The 17,311-nt window shown below is 44.5% G+C and overlaps 1 protein-coding gene across 2 annotated transcripts in view; it reads left to right on the top strand.

Annotated features, from left to right (window-relative positions):
- LOC118774371 overlaps positions 1-16,193 on the top strand; it is a 42,392-nt gene extending 26,199 nt beyond the window's left edge. For both annotated transcript variants that reach the window (XM_036523711.1, XM_036523709.1), the window contains exons 11-13: positions 11,788-11,850; positions 11,951-12,040; positions 12,307-16,193. In XM_036523711.1, coding sequence (XP_036379604.1) covers positions 11,788-11,850; positions 11,951-12,040; positions 12,307-14,416 — 2,263 coding nt within the window. In that variant the 3' untranslated portion in view covers positions 14,417-16,193. The remainder of the gene's footprint in view (positions 1-11,787; positions 11,851-11,950; positions 12,041-12,306) is intronic.
- The last annotated feature ends 1,118 nt before the right edge of the window (positions 16,194-17,311 follow it).

The following is a 17,311-nucleotide window of genomic DNA, read 5'->3' as shown; positions in this document are numbered from 1 at the left end:
GTGTCATTATATGCTGTAGCATAGTCGGCTAATGTGAATGGAACTGATACGTATGGATATGTGTTAGAAGATGTTGGCAATAACCCACACACCCAACATGAATCTTGTCCCTTTGCCCTAGCATAGCTGTGTGCCATGGCTAGAAATGTGTTATCCCTGTGCGTATCATGATGACTGTCATAATGTGCTTGAACTTTCAAAAACAACACAAACACCACAACAAACCACATATTCATCATAGATGTTATCACACAGAATGTCAATATATCAGTTCATAGATGATCTTGAACGATGTTCCCAAAGATTCTGTCGTCGTCCCTCAGGCACTCTCGATGACAAACGAGGCGATGTCGCAGCTCAGGAGGAGGGTCACTCGATCCACAGGTTGATCCAGGCCAGCTCCTGTAACCTCTGACTGCCCAGGACTCAGAACCCTGAAAGATACACAAACACACAAACACACAGGAAAACGACCAACACATCATAGCCGTAATGACATTTTAAGCGTCCTAACTAACTGTCAATTCCAGTAATTCCACTACTTTCCCCCGTCTGGCCCTCCAGCAGGGTCGTAACACAATGAGAAGTATTAACATGAAACAGCATGAAACATGTCATTTCATGTTTTCTTCGTCTTTAGGTAACCCCTGGAACATACTGCCTCCAGTTCTACCCTCCGACTCTTCCCATAGCGCTGCTGTTGTACTCTCCCTATTCTTTTGGGGGCTCAGCTAATTTACAATGACTTGCATGAATCCATTTCTGCTTCCCCTGCACCTTGACTGCAGCGTCTGTCACCAATAACACCTGATAGGGTCCCTCCCATTTCGCTTCCAATGGTAACCTTTGGGGCTTGTGAACCATGACCCATTGACCAGGTACTAAAGAATGTCCCCCGTCAGGTGGCTGTTTCCACGCCTCCACCACCTGCTGGGCAGCTGTTCGAACTGCTTCAGTCAATTCAGTGCAATAAGAAATCAAGGCATCTGATGTCAAGTGTATGTCAGCCTTGCGCATGTCAATTGTTCCTGGTAAAGACATAGGCCTTCCAGTGATGATCTCAAAGGGGCTCAGTCCCGTTTCCTTGTTGTGTGTCGCTCTCATGCTACACAGAACCGCAGGTAGGGCCTCGAGCCATGAAATTCCATCCTGATGTTTTTTCGCCAGCCTCTCTTTCAGCGTCCTGTTCATTCGCTCCACTTGTCCAGAGGATTGTGGATGATGCGGACAATGAAGAGACCACTGGATCTCCAGCATTCGACAAACCTCCGCACAAACAGCTCCTGTAAAGTGCGTTCCTTGGTCTGAATCGATCTGATCCGGCAATCCCCATCGAGGGATTATGTCTTTCACCAATGTTTTCGCCGTGTGTGTTGCAGTGCCTCTCCTAGTGGGATACGCTTCCACCCACCTGGAAAATTTATCCACAATCACCAGTACATCTCGATAACCCTTGCAAGGTGGTAGTGAAATGTAATCCACCTGTAGATGTCGAAACGGTCCCGGTGGTGCCAATGTCCTTTTGGCAGGCACTTTGATTCTCCTGTCGTCGTTGTTCTTCTGACAGGTGACACACCCTAGCACCGTTTGTCTCGCAACACTTGCAAAGTTTGAATTCCACCATGTTTGTGAAAATCGATATCTCATCTTATCTACTCCCACATGTCCTAGGGAGTGAATCTGAGTCGCCAGATATGGTAAGAGACTGGATGGAGCCACTATCTTCGTGCCATGTCGCCACAGGCAGTCATCATGGAGTTTCGCTCCGTGCTCAATCCATCCCCATTTTTCTTCCCTACTGGCATTCTGTTGCATTTCCTTGACATCCGTCAATCGTTCACTGTTCTGACACACTGCCAGGTGTGATCTAGGAGTGTCAGCTTCAGTGTCTTCATCTTGGTCTTCACTTTGTTCTCCCCCCTCCATCCATGCAGCCCTTTTCGCAGCTTCGTCAGCTAAGGCATTGCCTTTCGCTTCCATGGTACTCTGTCTCGTGTGCGCTTTGACCTTCAACACTGCCACTTCTTTTGGCAGCTGGATTGCATCCATGAGCTCCTTAACCAATTGACCATTTTTGACAGGTGTTCCTTTAGCTGTCATGTATCCTCTTTGTCTCCACAACAGGCCAAAGTCATGTGCAATCCCAAAAGCATATCTTGAATCAGTGTATATGTTTGCTGTTTTGTCCTTTGCTATTTTGCACGCTTCTATCAAGGCCTTCAATTCTGCTTGTTGTGCTGACGTTCCAGGTGCCATTGAGCCTCTCTTCAGAATGTCATGCTCAGTCGTCACTGCCCATCCTGCATGCCTTACTCCATCCTCCACTGTCGAAGATCCATCAGTGAACAGCACCAACTCCGGATTGTGGAGAGGTGTCTCCCTGAGGTGTTGATCTTGCTCCAAGGTGACGACAATGTCTTCACAGACGTGGTCATCTTCCTCAATTTCAACAGCGCTCATCATTGTAGATGGGTTGGAGACTGTTGCCTTCTGAATGACAATGTTCGGGGCTTCCAATACTGCTTGCCAATTGCCCCACCGGCTCGCTGAGACCTGTGTCGCACGTCTCATTGTCAGCAGAGTGTGAACAGCGTGGGGGCACTTCACAAACAGCTTCTGATCTAGGACCAGACTGGCCACTGATTGAATTGCCAGGAAGACTGCTTGAACAGCCCTCAAGCATGGTCCAAAACCCAGAGCCACGTTGTCCAGCTTCGCAGAGTAGTACCCTACTGGCCTTTGCAGTCCGCCATGCTCTTGCGTCAAAACAGCAGACATATATCCATCCCTCTCATTCACATGTAGAGTGAATGGCATTTCCGTATTCGGGATGCCCAGCGCAGGTGATTCGCATAATGCTTTCTTCAAAGTTTCAAATGCTTCCTTTTGGTTCTCATCCAATTGTATGAGCTCTTTTGATTCCCGTCGACCTTTCAGCATTTCAGTCAACGGTTGGGCAATTTCAGTGTAGGACTCCACCCAGGCCCTGTTGAAATTGCAGAGGCCCAGGAAGGACCGAAGTTCCTTCACTGTTGTTGGTTCAGGAGTGTTCCGAATTGCGACTGTTCGATCTTGTGTGATTTCCCTCTTCCCTTGTGAGATCTTTTGTCCAAGATACACCACTGCTTGCTGTGCAATCTGTGCTTTTTCCAAACTTGCTTTGTGTCCTTTCCCATACAGGTAATCCAAGAGGGCCGCCACATCTTTGTCGTGTTCTTCTTCCGTCACTGACGCAATCAAGATGTCGTCCACATACTGAATCACTTCAGACGTGATTGACGGCACGTCCTCTGAGGTCAAATGTCTTCGTAGAGCTTGGTGGTACAAAGTGGGGCTGTTGTGCAGGCCCTGAGGCAGCCGTTCCCACTTGTATTGTTGCCCATCTACTGTGAAGGCCAGCCAGTCTTGCGATTCAGGAGACAATTTCACTGTCCAATACGCATTCACCATGTCAATCACAGTGAACCATTGATGTTCCGGCTTCAGCGTATTGAAGATCATGGACGGATCTGCCACAAGCGGTGTCAGCTTGTCAATGGTCTCATTCGCCTTCCGATAATCGACAGTCAGTCTCCACGTGCCGTTGGCTTTCTTCACAGGCCATACAGGGCTGTTGGATGCACTTTGAGTCTTCTTCAAGATGCCCTGTTTTTCAAGCTCATTGACGATTGGCCTTATCCCTGCTATTGCTTCTCTGCTGATGGGGTATTGTCGTGTGCATGGAGGCGGTTTCCCAGTAAGTGTGACAGGTTCCATATCCAGGAGGCCACAGTCGTTCTTGCCCTGTGCCCAGATTGGATGCTGTGCCAATTCTGGCTTCTGCAGTTTTCTCAAATTCCATGTCACTTTTCCTTCCGAGAAGGTCAGACTGGAGTTCAGTTGCAGCAATACATCCATTCCCAGTAATGGTTGCGTCACCTTTCCAACCCACAGACTGACGATGATCTCTGCCGGTCCCACTGTCACTGACAGGGGTTGTGTCTGTCTTAATAGGAACCTTTCTCCTCCAGCACCACAAGCTATTTGTGTCTTGTTTGTCACAGGTAATGCACATCCATTCAAATGTGAAGCGGGTATCACAGTCAATTCAGCTCCCGTGTCCAAAAGGAAATCAATTTCAATTATCCGATTAATTGTTGCACACACATGAAGTCCGTCGTTCCGTTGTTCAATTGCCGCTGCGAGGGGTTGCATGGAGGGGGCTACTCGTTTCCCGAAATCAGGTCCAGGAGTTCTTTCTTTTTGTCTCCACTCAAGTTCTTGAATCTCTGCATCAAGTTGTCTTCAGCATCCTTATGCTGTGGACCGTTGCCTTTTCGGTTTCCCGTGCGGCATTCTCTAGCCCAATGTCCGTACTTCCCACACTTCCTGCAGGCTCCTGTCTTGCCCTTCTGATTCTTCTGCTTCTGTGCAGCCACATTGCGGATCTTGCATTCAAGATCTGTTTCCACTCTTCTTGCTGCTGTCACCAGGTCTTCAAATGTTGTGCGGTTATCTTCCCATCCAGGCGTGCTCAACTTGACCGCCTTCCGCACTTCAGGTAACAGGCCTTGCATGAATGTTGCCTTCAGTGGGCCATTCGCATTCCCTCCGATGTTCCGTTCATTGAGGCCTTCTATTCCAGAATGTCTCAGGAACAGCTTGGAAAACCGGTCTGAGTAGTCATCAATTGCTTCTCCGGCTTTCTGGATGCAGGCAGCAATTTTTCCCCAATCTGTTGTTGCTCTTGTAGCTCGTTGGATCCACAGACGAATTGCTTCCCAGGCATTACCCAAATTCTGTCTATCATCTCCCAATGCTGTTTCAACTTCATGAGTCACTCTAGCGATTTCAGCAGTGTTAAGCACTGTACACAGTAACTGAAGGCCATCACTGGGATGCAGGCGATAGATGTGACGCAAACGCTCAATTGTTGTCCAAGTCTCCATCCCTGCCTTGCGTGGATGCTGCAGGCCTTTGGACCACTTATCAATTTCTTCTGGCTTGCATGCTTTGTGAGCGTAGATCATCTGATCCCCGTGCCTTTTCACCACTAGGGGCCTTAAGCGCCTTTCACTGTTGGGCTCAGAATCATCTGCAACAACCGTGCTTTCCTCGTCATCATCACTAGAGGCGCCCATTGCCATTGCTCTGAATGCATATCGTCTTTCAAACTGAACTGCTTCCTCCATTTCCGCATACGGGTAGACACTGTAGGGAGGAGCAGTGGGGCAGGCGTGAGCTCCCCTTTCAACTGTAGCTCCGCCCCTGCAGTAGGGCTCCTGCTCCTTCCCATTTTCTCTCAGTCTGCCTCTGAGCTCCGACAGCTCCTCTTCTAGCCTCTTGCATTTCACATTCTTTTCTCTTATCTCCTCAGCCAACGCCCTGACATTTTCTTTCTCGTGACTCAATTGCCTCTCAGACTCCGAAATTACTTGCTTTTCGTATCTTTTCCGCAATTGACCCAACACCACCAAAGTTAATGGCACTCTTTCTTTTTCAGGCACACGTTGCGACTTTCCCCAAGCTTTCTTAACATCATCAATTGGCCACACACCACCAGATTCAAGCTCAATCCCATACTTTTGCTCAATCTCTTTTTCAACTTGTTCCAATTTAAAAGTGGACCGCAAATACGCCGTACTCATTGCCACCATTGTCTCAAAATCAACATCGGGCGCAGCTCTCCCACCCTTCTCAGTAGTAGGAATCTGCTCCGTTTTGTCAGCACCAGGTTCAGAGTTTCCCTGAGCACCCGCCATTATCATTAATCTCAGGCTGTTGTCACACCAGTGCTAGTTCTCTCACTAGGAAAACTCAGATGTCTTTTACACACTACTCTCCTCCTCCCGGAGAGTTTCACTCCGTCGGTTGTTTGAATAGAGCTCTTTATCCAAACACCGTAAACCACAAGATATATACACACACGCTCACTCGCTCACTGTCGACAGTACAAAAACACATAAAACAAATAAAACACATCAACGTCTAGACAGCTCTTCCGTTCCCTGACGGGCTTCTACAGATCTATTTCAAACTGTAGGAATATCGCGATCTTCCGTGACAAGGCACGTGCATCCACGAATTCAAGCGTACACATACAAATGCCAATTTTCCACCAGTGTACCCTTCCTCGTAGGATATCCGCTATAGCGCTCTCCCAAAGGAGCTATGCATTTAACCGGTCACTACAGACTCTTTTTCTCTGCAGTCAAGGTGCACCACACACTTTGCAGTTTGCAAATTTTCTTTCACCCTCGTGTACACATCAAACATACAATGATTACAGCTCTCTCATTGTAGGCACGTATCTTCACAGTTCTTTGTCTAACTGTTAGCCTTTACTTATAGTGTTACATGTACTCTGTAAATGTCTCGGTTCTTTCTGGAACCCAGCAAGGTAAGGAAAGGGGCTCACCAATTGTTAGAGAAGATCAACAGATGTTGAAAGCGCGCAAGTGTCTTCTCTTCACTTTCTGGCAGGATCTCTCCTTTTCCTCGTGGATCCGAGTCACGGCACCAAGTTGTTGGCTCTTGGTGAATTGATGTTCTCGCAAGCTAACTAATAAACTGTTACACAAAGAACTTCAGTCTGGAGCGTGGTCGAAGATGAGGTAGAAACAGGTTTTATTGATGGTCTTCAATACAGCAAGACTTCATACATGAAGGTCGGCTTCAGGTACTACACGCACTAAGTCTCACTTAGAGTCTTAAGCCTTGCACACTCGTCCTCACGCTCAGTCTGTCTCTAGTGCGGCTAGGTAATTCTCGCACCCACACCTAGATATATGTACACGACTCTGGTCCGTGCCACGTTGTTGTTGCGTTGCTTCTGTACTAAACAAAGAACAAAGAACATCTTATACCATCCCTGAGCTGTCCAGAGTGGTTAATTATAACTGTCCTTGCATCGCCTAGAGTCTGGCGCCTAATTGGAAAAACATTGCTTCTGAAGGTATCTCTAGATTGATAAGGAGTACACTCTGACCCAACTCCTCTTTGTCACAGACACTGACAAGGGAGGCAGAGTGGGAGAAAGTTCAGCCGGGTAGAGAACCCCTATATCACCTAAGAACAAAACCTTTATTATAAAAGAAGCTTCTAGGAACTGAGGTACCTTGGTTGTGCTGATCATCCCAAATGGTTAAACATGTCATGACTAACCTAATACTGAACTACAGCTACATGAGTGATTTCTACAGCTATATGAGTGCTCGAAATCATAGGCCTCACCGTTGGGACGGCCTTGTGCCACGTACACACTTTCAGTGTGCCTTGTGTGCATGATTAGTTCAACATAGCAGCATCTCTTGGAAAGTAGGCCACAGGTCACAACTCCGTGAGCGGCCTAAAAACTACACAGTCACATTATACACTGTGCATACTAATTCTACCAAACTAATCAGTCTACCAATATAATGAGCACTAAATAATCACCACTATTCTTCAACAAAGAACTTCAGTCTGGACCGTAGTTGCAGGACAGGCAGAAGATGTTTATTGATGATCTTCAGTACAGCAAGCCTTCGCAGAGTTTCAGATGTTACACGCACTAAGTTTCACACTTAGAGTCTTACGCCTTACACACTCATCAACCTCTCACGGTCCGGTCCGTCTCAGCTGCGGGGGAACTCTGCTCCACAAAGAACATCTTATAGCATCCTAAAGAGTGGGAAACTGATGACCTAAGCTGTACAGAATATTTGATTATAACTGACCTTGCATCGTCTAGAATCTGGCGCCTAATTGGAAAAACATTGCTTCAAAAGGTATCCTGGGATTGATAGGGGAGCACACACTGACCCAACTCCTCTTTGTCACGAACCCAGACAAGGGAGGCAGAGTGGGAGAAAGTTCAGCCGGGTAGAGAGTCCCTATATATCACCCAAGAACAAAACCTTTAATATAAGAAGCTTCAAAGAACTGAGGTATTTTGGTTGTGATATATGCATTGATATATCTGATCAGCCCAAATGTTTAAATATGAAGTGACTGACCTAATACTGAACTACAGCTATATGAGTGCTCGAAATCATAGGCCTCTCTGTTGGGACGGCCTTGTACCATGTACACACTTTCAGTGTGCCTGTGTGCATGATTAGTGCAACATAGCAGCATCACTTGGAATGTAGGTCACAAGTCATAACTCTGTGATCAACCTAAAAACTACATAGAATACAATCATCATTGTTCTGGTGTACACTGATTCTGCTAAACTAATCAGTCTATTGATATCATGATCACTAAATAATCACCACTATTCTTCACATAGTACCTCATATGCTGGCTCAGGTCATGCCACCCAACACTCACTGAAACCCATACTGACCCACACTCGTCTTTTACTCGTTTATTCATCCTTCCATCCTCATATTGACTTCAATTCATTTTTCAAAGTCTTAACGCTCGGTCATCATTGGTATAATAGCCACTGGACCTGATATTCTGCTTTGGGTCATGTGACCCAACACTCACCAAAGGTGGATGTGTCCCTAGCAACCATGTTGTTTACCCTAGCAACACCCTAGCAACCAATTGGCAACAACCTAGAAACCACTTAGCAACACCCTGGCAACAACCCGACAACGCCCTAGTAACCACCTCATATACCTTAGTAACCATCTAGCAACGCCCTAGCAACCACCTAGCAACACCCTAGCAACCACCTTACATACCTTAGCAACAGCCTAGCAACCACTTAGCAACACCCTGGCAACCACCCAACAACGCCCTAGAAACCACCTCCTATACATTATTAACTATCTAGCAATGCCCTAGCAACCACTCAGCAACACTTTGGCAACCACCCAGCAACGCCCAGCGACCGTATTGTTTGCCCTAGCAACCACTTAGCAACACCCTGGCAACCGCTCAGCCACACCCTAGCAATGCCCAAGTTACCATATTATTTACCCTAAGAACCACCTAACAACACCATAGCAACCACTTCGCAACACCCTGGCAACCACCCAACAATGCCCTAGCAACCACCTCATATATCTTAGCAACTACCTAGCAACAGTCTAGCAACCACCTAGCAATAGCCTAGCAACCACTAGCAACACCCTGGCAACCGCTTCGCCACATCCTAGCGATCGTCTCATATATGTTAGCACGTTTTCGCTGCCGGGTCGCAATCACACTGCATTTTCTTCAGGAAATGCACTTTTCTAGTTATGATTATTCTTCCTCTTTGTCTACTACTTCCAACTTCCAATAATATTCTAATTAGAGTTGGGTATCATTTGAATTTTATTGATTCCGATTCTGCTTATCGATTCCGATTCCGCTTCTGCTTATTCTTGCTTATCGAAGACATCAAACACTGTACAGTCTTTCAGGTCAACGCCATGCTGCCTTAAATGTTTGGTCATATTTGATGTGCAACCTGATTCCCATGTGCATTGCACTCTGCCTTGTTGTCTTTTTCTTTTCTGAAGTGAAGCCACACTTTTGACCATTTATCGCAGTCCATCTTTAACACTGTTGTGACTTTGGCCATGCATGCTAGCTCGTATTTAACCCTTTCGCACGTAACTTAAATCGCTGTTTCCTCATAGCTAAAATTAGCTAGAATTTTTCCAATCTAGTGTTCTAATCGCACCGGTTTTAGCATACGTGTTACACGGCTAATCACACCAATGTGACCATATGCACAAAAGGGCTAAACAAATGGACATGCTGTTGCGTTGGTGCGTGATGTAGTCATTTAGACAGGTCCTGGCAGATAGCTACGTATGTCCTTGCAGATATGTAGTCTTTGTTTGCAATAATAAAGGGTCATCGCATTTAGGAGCCGATAAGCAGAACTGAAATTAATTTTTTATGGGTACCCGGTACTTGTTAATAGTAGTTTTTAGGGGTGTGCAAAAATATTGTTTTTTCAATTAATCGTTTTTTGAAATTTGTCCAATTCGATATTGATCTGTAAAATTTATGGATCTATCTTTTAGGCTAATATGCATTTTTTCCAGTTTTCGAGGTTCATTTCCAAAATGGTTAAACATAGCCAAAGAATTAAATAGACGGGCTCTGACATAGCCTAACTGTCAGATTAAAGGCAATTACTAGTCGTCTCCCCCCTGCCCCCATTAGATGTCGCTCTCTCGTTTAACTTCTAACGTTTAACAACCTGCAAACGCATAGAGGAAGTCCTGTTACATCTTTTTTTTTTTTTTACTATGATACGACCTCTCAGTGTTCACCATGATCCAACATTTTGATTCCAGTCAAACATGGAGGAGAAGCTTATCGTGGCAGTGTCGGGTTTCCCCATACTCTACAATTTGTCTCTTGGTACTTACAGAGATATAGCCTAAATAAAAACATGCATGGAGAAGGGTGTCCAAAATCGTGAAGGTGCCTGGTATACATATTCATATATATGTGCACTGCAGTCACAGCTTTTTAGCTTTAACTTTAATACAGTGCCCAACCACTACCTGCCTACCTAACTAGCTAGCTAACTAAATTGAACTGCAACACTTGATAAAGAATGCAGTGTAATTTGGCACAATTCAAGAGAAACGTAGTTGTTCATGTTCGTTAGCTAGCTAGCTAGTTGTTCATATTAGGCTAGCAAGAAAACATTCACAATTGCAAAATTGCTACTGGCAGTCAGCTACATTTTGTCAGTCATTGTAGCTACCTTATCAACCAGCTTTCCCTGAGCTAACAAATGCAAACACATTTGACACTTTGTGTCATTAATAAGTAGGCAATGATGCAGGTTGGTTTCGTTTTTAAGGACCTATACCCATGTGTTCCTCAAATAAAAAAACTTTGGTATACAGCCATGCGTTGCTTAACATCCACGATACTGTACGTTCTGTGAAATAGGATGTTATGTGATTTGGACATTGTGCCAACACCATACTATATACTTAGCAAACCTATATGGAATAGGCATGAGATTGGATGCTGCTGCTTACGAGTCGAAGTATACACTGTTATATGGCAAACTTTTTAATTGTAAGTATGCAAAGTTCACATTAAAACAACGATAGAAAATACAGTACATAGGCTACATAAGACATTAGCATAGGCGTTTATTATGACTATCAAGACATAGGTATTATACAGTATAGTATGTACTGTACCATTATACGCCTGGCATCGCAATCTCTATTTCCATGAGACATGAGATAGATGTGTTGCGTGCAGGAAGCACTGCCTTCACTATGTCCGGTTACGTTCACTACGTCCGGTTCTGCGATTGGGATTTTTAAACTTTATTATAACCTTATGGGACTACGGACGTATATGCGAACAGACGTTGTCCTAATGGACGTTAAGTGGTGCATGACTGCACAAGACTTTGGCCTTTTCTTTAGCGATTTTCACAATTTCCAGTGACTCTGCATTTGTAAATTTGTGTTCCCTTTAGAGTTTTTTAAACATCTCTCCAAATATGGAAAGCTGCTATATAGTATTTCATATCTCATTCTTATCGAATCGGAATCGAATCGAATCGGATTGAATCGAATCGTTAGCTTGTGAATCGGAATCGAATCGAATCGGGGCATCTGTGCCAATACCCAGTCCTAGTAGTTTTTCTTGTATGTATTCTTTCATTTTATCGAGTTTGTTTTATTTAGTTTCTATAAGTGCAACATTTGATTGTTGAAGCAAACAAATACCAAATGTTGTTTTTGTGTATACTTCAATTCCTACTACTATTAATAATACTACTACTGCTACTACTACTACTACTAATAATAATAGTAATAACGTTCATAATTATTATGTGTTATTTTGTTTTATTTTTTATTCATGTTTATATATTTATATGTTATTTACTTTTCACAGTCAGCAGGTCTTCGCAGGAGGAAATGTGGCTGCTAGCAGGGTTTCCACAAACCAACAAGGGCAGTAAGTTCATATTTATCAGTAAAACTCAAAACAATTCACTGACAGAAACTGGTGTTGTGTTTGTGTTATCCTGGTCAATAATTTGCTGTTGTTTTACTAGAGCCACACCATCATCTTCAGTGGGTCCCCCCAGGAGTACACCCAGGAAGAGGGCCTCAACAACCCCTAGAAAAAATGTACTGAAGTCCATGTAAGTATTTTTAGATGTGTTGTTTGTAATTATGTGGTTTAAATAATGATGCATATAAATTGACTAATACTTACGAAAATAACGGTGTAGTTTGAATGCATAGCTTAGATCCCATGGCATGAATAATAGGACTTTCTACATCTGGGAAAGCCTGTTGTCTTCTGGCGTAGAGAAGTATTCACACCTTCAGTGTTGCCAGGGAAACCGAGGCAAGGGTGAGGGAAACCTGACACCTTTTTGACTTGATTGTGGTTGTTTGACTTCAGGACATCCACAGAAGAGACATCTGTCTGTCAGACCCGGAGGATTCTTTTTTGTGAGGAGTCATCAGAGGAAGAGGAGGGGCCAAGTCAAGCCACAAAAAAGAAGAAAGTTCCCCCCTCTTCTAGACGAAGACGACCAGCTCCTGCATCAAGCCCTGCACCCCCACCAGCTCCTGTACCAAGCCCTGCACCCCCACCAGCTCCTGCATCAGGCCCTGCACCCCTACCAGCTCCTGCACCAAGCCCTGCACCCCCATCAGCTCCTGTACCAAGCCCTGCACCCCCATCAGCTCCTGCACCAAGCCCTGCACCCCCATCAGCTCCTGCACCAAGCCCTGCACCCCCATCAGCTCCTGCACCAAGCCCTGCACCCCCACCAGCTCCTGCATCAGGCCCTGCACCCCCATCAGCTCCTGTACCAAGTCCTGCACCCCCACCAGCTCCTGCACCAAGCCCTGCACCCCCACCAGCTCCTGCACCAGGCCCTGCAACAACATCTACACCAGCCAGAGTACCTCAGAGAAGACGTGCCTCTCTACAGCTACAGACTCCACAGCCAGCAGATGAGGAGCCTGCTGATAGGTGGCGAACAGATGCAGAGGAGGACGTACAACCACAACTTTTCAGATTTCAGCCATCACGGACCCCTGGATCTCAGTTGTCACCACATTTTACGTTCACAGCTCTTCAAATTTTCCAATTGTTTTTTCAGCCAGACATTATTGACACCCTGTGTAGAAACACAAATTCATACGCTCAAAAGCGATTGGAAAGGGGGGCTAAATTTTCTTGGGTTCCCATAACAGCTACTGAATTCCTGCAGTATATGGGAATTCTACTTTTTCAGGGAGTAGTACGAATTCCAAGGCTCAGGGATTACTGGACAACTGACAAAGTCTTTCAGATTCCATTCTTGAAAACAATCATTCCAAGGAACCGATTTCAGGCAATAAGCGCAAATTTACACCTAAGTGACCCAGAAGAAGATGCTGAAATGGATAAAAAAAAAGGAACCCCGGATTATGACCGGTTGTTTCGGCTCCGCCCACTTGTTGATACACTGCAAACAGCATGCCAGACATGGTACCAGCCACATCAGCAACTCTCCATTGATGAGAGAATGGTCCCAACAAAAGCAAAAAATGGAATGAAAGAATATATAAAGCGAAAGCCGAAGAGATGGGGGTTCAAACTTTTTGTACTGGCTGACTCTGCAAATGGATACTCCTACAACTTTACAGTGTATACAGGGAAGGCACACCATCACGCAGGGCATGGGCTCAGCTATGATTCTGTCATTTCACTTATTGAAGGTGTAAGTCTTGGCCATGGCTACAACATATATTGTGACAATTTTTACACAAGCCCACTGTTGTTTCGTGAGCTTTTCAAACGCAAAATTGGAGCTTGTGGGACACTAAGGGAACATCGGAGGGGCTATCCAACAACACTGGTGAATAATTTGGACTCCAAAAGTCAAAGGGGGTCCCTCCGATGGATAAGACAAGGTCCACTACTCTTTGTAAAATGGGTGGACACAAGAGTAGTGACAATGTTGTCAACCATTCACAAGGCATTTGACGGACAAGTGGTGCAGAGGAGACAACGGCTCCCAGCGGGGGGATGGACATCAGTGGCAGTTCATGTACCACAAGCAGTCAAAGAGTACAATAAATACATGGGGGGAGTTGATTTGTCAGATCAGCTTCTGCAGACATACAGTGCCAGGAGGAAGACATACCGATGGTACAAGACCTTTTTTTTCCATTTTTTGGACATAGCTGCTTTAAACAGCTACCTTCTGTACAAGGAGCACTGTCAGCAGAAGGGGTTCAGACCGGCTTCTCACTTGTGCTTCAGGGAACAGCTGACCAGAGAGCTCTTGGGTGTTGCTAAAGAGGCTGTCCCTGTCACACCAAAGACAAATCACATCCCTTTACCCACCAGCACTGATGAGAAGGGTACTTCAAAAAAAACGGAACCAAGAAGAAAATACTGTGAGGTGTGCAAGCAGGCTGGAAAAAGAATGAAGACTCCCTGGCAATGCAAGATTTGCAATGTAGCACTGTGCCTGCAAACAGATAGAAACTGCTGGGCTACATGGCATAAATAGGTTTTGACACTTTGACCATGCATGTGTTTCACCCAGAATTGTCCAAAGATGCCTGGACAGTTCTCAGGACACAAGGTCAGATAACAACTATGAAGATGGAGGGTGGGGGCTAATGCAAAATTAAGAACTGATGCTGATTGATGATGACCACTACATGAGTCAAACACTGTTTCCTTTAGCTAGTATAGTGAAAATGGTTACAATGTTTCCGTTAGATCTTTGTCTTGGGTTAGGGCTTCACAAACAACATAAAACATACACCAATGAAAAACTCATATAAAGTTACATTAAATTATATGCATTTATGTTGTCTTGGAGTAAATAGGAAATTTCTGTACACATGGATCAGGGGCAAAGCACTTGCAACTAGGTTGTCCAGTCAGATCATAGGGGATTAAATTGCAGGGACTGGGACCCTACATGCCACTTGAGTTTAGCTGCAGACCCAGAGAGCTGTCAGAAATTGACAGATGGAAAGCAACGTAATTCCAGTATTTCATGTTGTATGCAGGCCCTGTAGTGCTTAGGAATAGCATTCTTTTTGAGTTGTATGACAATTTCATGTTGTTTTCTGTAGCAGTGCATCTGCTTTTATCTCCTGGTACATCAGAGGAGACTGTGCCCATGAGTTCCTGGTATCACTTGGTTGTCACTTTGGGGAGCAGTATGGTGGGCATGAAATTACTTAGTGTCCACCAGCTAACACACCTGGTAGAGGAATATCGACTCTTTGGGCCTTTGGATAACATCTCAGCATTTCCTTATGAAAATGACTTAGGGCAAATTAAACATCTCTTGCGCAAGCCTCACTTGCCTTTAGAACAAGTTGTGAAAAGGCTTTCAGAAATACCTGATGTAGAGGCATCAGAACTAAAGAAAGGACACTAATTAATGCATTTGCATTATGATGGTCCATTGATGCCTCATATAGGCCATGTAGAACAGTACAGAAAGGTAGTTACTGAAAAGTACACCCTGTCTTCAGGGAATGGGGATAACTGTGTACAAATTGTAGATGACATTGCTGTTGTTCACAGTATTGTGAAAGTACCTAATGACACTTTTGTGATTTTCAAAATGTTTAGTCATAGGGAGTCTTATTTCCAGTATCCCCTACCATCATCCAGCATTGGATGTTACCGAGTATGGGGGTTGAACAACAGTCTTGGTCTGGCCAAGCTCCAAAATATTAATCAGAAATGCCCTGACAAAACAGCATTCATTGCCATACCCATCGTACATAGCCAGTAAGAAATCATGTCAAAATTAATCAGTTTGTGTTCTGTCCAAGTCAATAATTGTTACCTATGGACATTTTTCTTAGTTACTTTTTATTTAGTTCAAGCAATACATTTAACTCTTTTTTTATTGTTCTGTGCACTGTTTTTCTATGTCCTAGATGGCCTTTGTACCCCCCCCCCCCCATAAAAAAACAATGGGGGGGGTACAAAGGAACAAACAAAAGATGAAGCAGTGGTGTATTGTGAAGTTTAGCAGTGGTGGCACAGAATTTGTCCCCAATACCTGGGTAAAAGAGGAGAAGGTTTTATGGCCCCCATATCGCCCCAAAAGAAACAGCCAAGGTCCATGCGGCAATTAAGAGGAGAGATGAGCCTACTGAGGGATGGCACACATACAAACCGGGCAGGCTCCTCATAAGCCGTGATGGGTGTTATCAAATTTGGTTTTATTACTTTTTTTTAATTCTTCAGTTATTTATTTATTCATTTTCATCTTTTAACAATCATAGTTACAGAACAGAGAACATAGAACTAAGGGGAGGAAAAAAATGACACTAATAATAATAAAAATATTTTAAAATAATAAATTATTGTGAAGAAATAAATAAAAACATAATTATAAAAGAAAAAGAAGAAAAATAAAATTTTACGGTCACAGTATTTATGACACTTTTCTACATAGTCAAGACACATAGTCCGGGCTGGGCGGATGGTCAGAGGTCCAAAAGGAGTTCCCATGTTCTCAGGAAGATATCCCCCTTATCTTTTAAAGAAAAAGTACACTGTTCCAGTCGTAGTGTTTCATTCAGAATTTTTTTTGAACATATTAAATGTTGGAGGTCTTTGTTGGTTCCAGTTGAGCAAGATGCATTTCTTGGCTATATATGATATTATGCTAATCCTCTTAACAGATATGGGGTCTAGTGTCCTGTCCAGATCTGTACCAAAGAGGTACCGTATAGGACTAATGTCCAACGGAATTTTCAAAACCTTGACAGTCAGGTTGTGTACCACTTTCCAAAAGCATTAATTTTCTACATTGTCAAAAAACATGGATAATTGACCCTGTACAAATTTTTCAACGATGAGGAAGATGAGTTAGGATACATCTTACTTAAATGGATTGGGTTGAGGTAATTCTGTTACAGGGTAATTCTGTTCAGTTATTTTATTACAAGACAATGAAGTAAAGATTCCAACATTCTGGCACATAATGCCCCACTGGTCATCACTAAGATCACATCCTAGATCTTTTTGCCACACATTCGTAAGTGGGGTCACGGAAGAACTATGATGGTCTAACAGAGCTCAGCCTATATGTAGCGAAGGGCAAGAGCAGTCACCCCACCCGGCCTCGAACCCGGGTCTACGGGGTACCAAACATGCGTCTTTGACCACGACGCCAAAGAGCCAGGCTCGGTGGTATGGCAGTCAGAGCGCATACTCAACCATGGTGACAGCACTCCGTCACACTGCCCTCCCCTTCAGGAAGCACGCCCATGCTCTTCACGCACCATGGCATCCCTCACGCATTCTCTTGCCGTACTTCTCCCATCCCAGGGTGCCCCACTCACCAGTGCTTCACCCATCTCTGGGGTCCCTCACACACCGGGGTTAACTGAACCTGGGGGTCCCTCATACAGCTCACACACCA

Source organism: Megalops cyprinoides, chromosome 3 (assembly GCF_013368585.1).
Source record: "Megalops cyprinoides isolate fMegCyp1 chromosome 3, fMegCyp1.pri, whole genome shotgun sequence".
NCBI classification, from domain to species: domain Eukaryota; kingdom Metazoa; phylum Chordata; class Actinopteri; order Elopiformes; family Megalopidae; genus Megalops; species Megalops cyprinoides.
The sequence above is the reverse complement of the archived record's forward strand: the minus strand, read 5'-3'. Positions and strand labels throughout refer to the sequence as shown.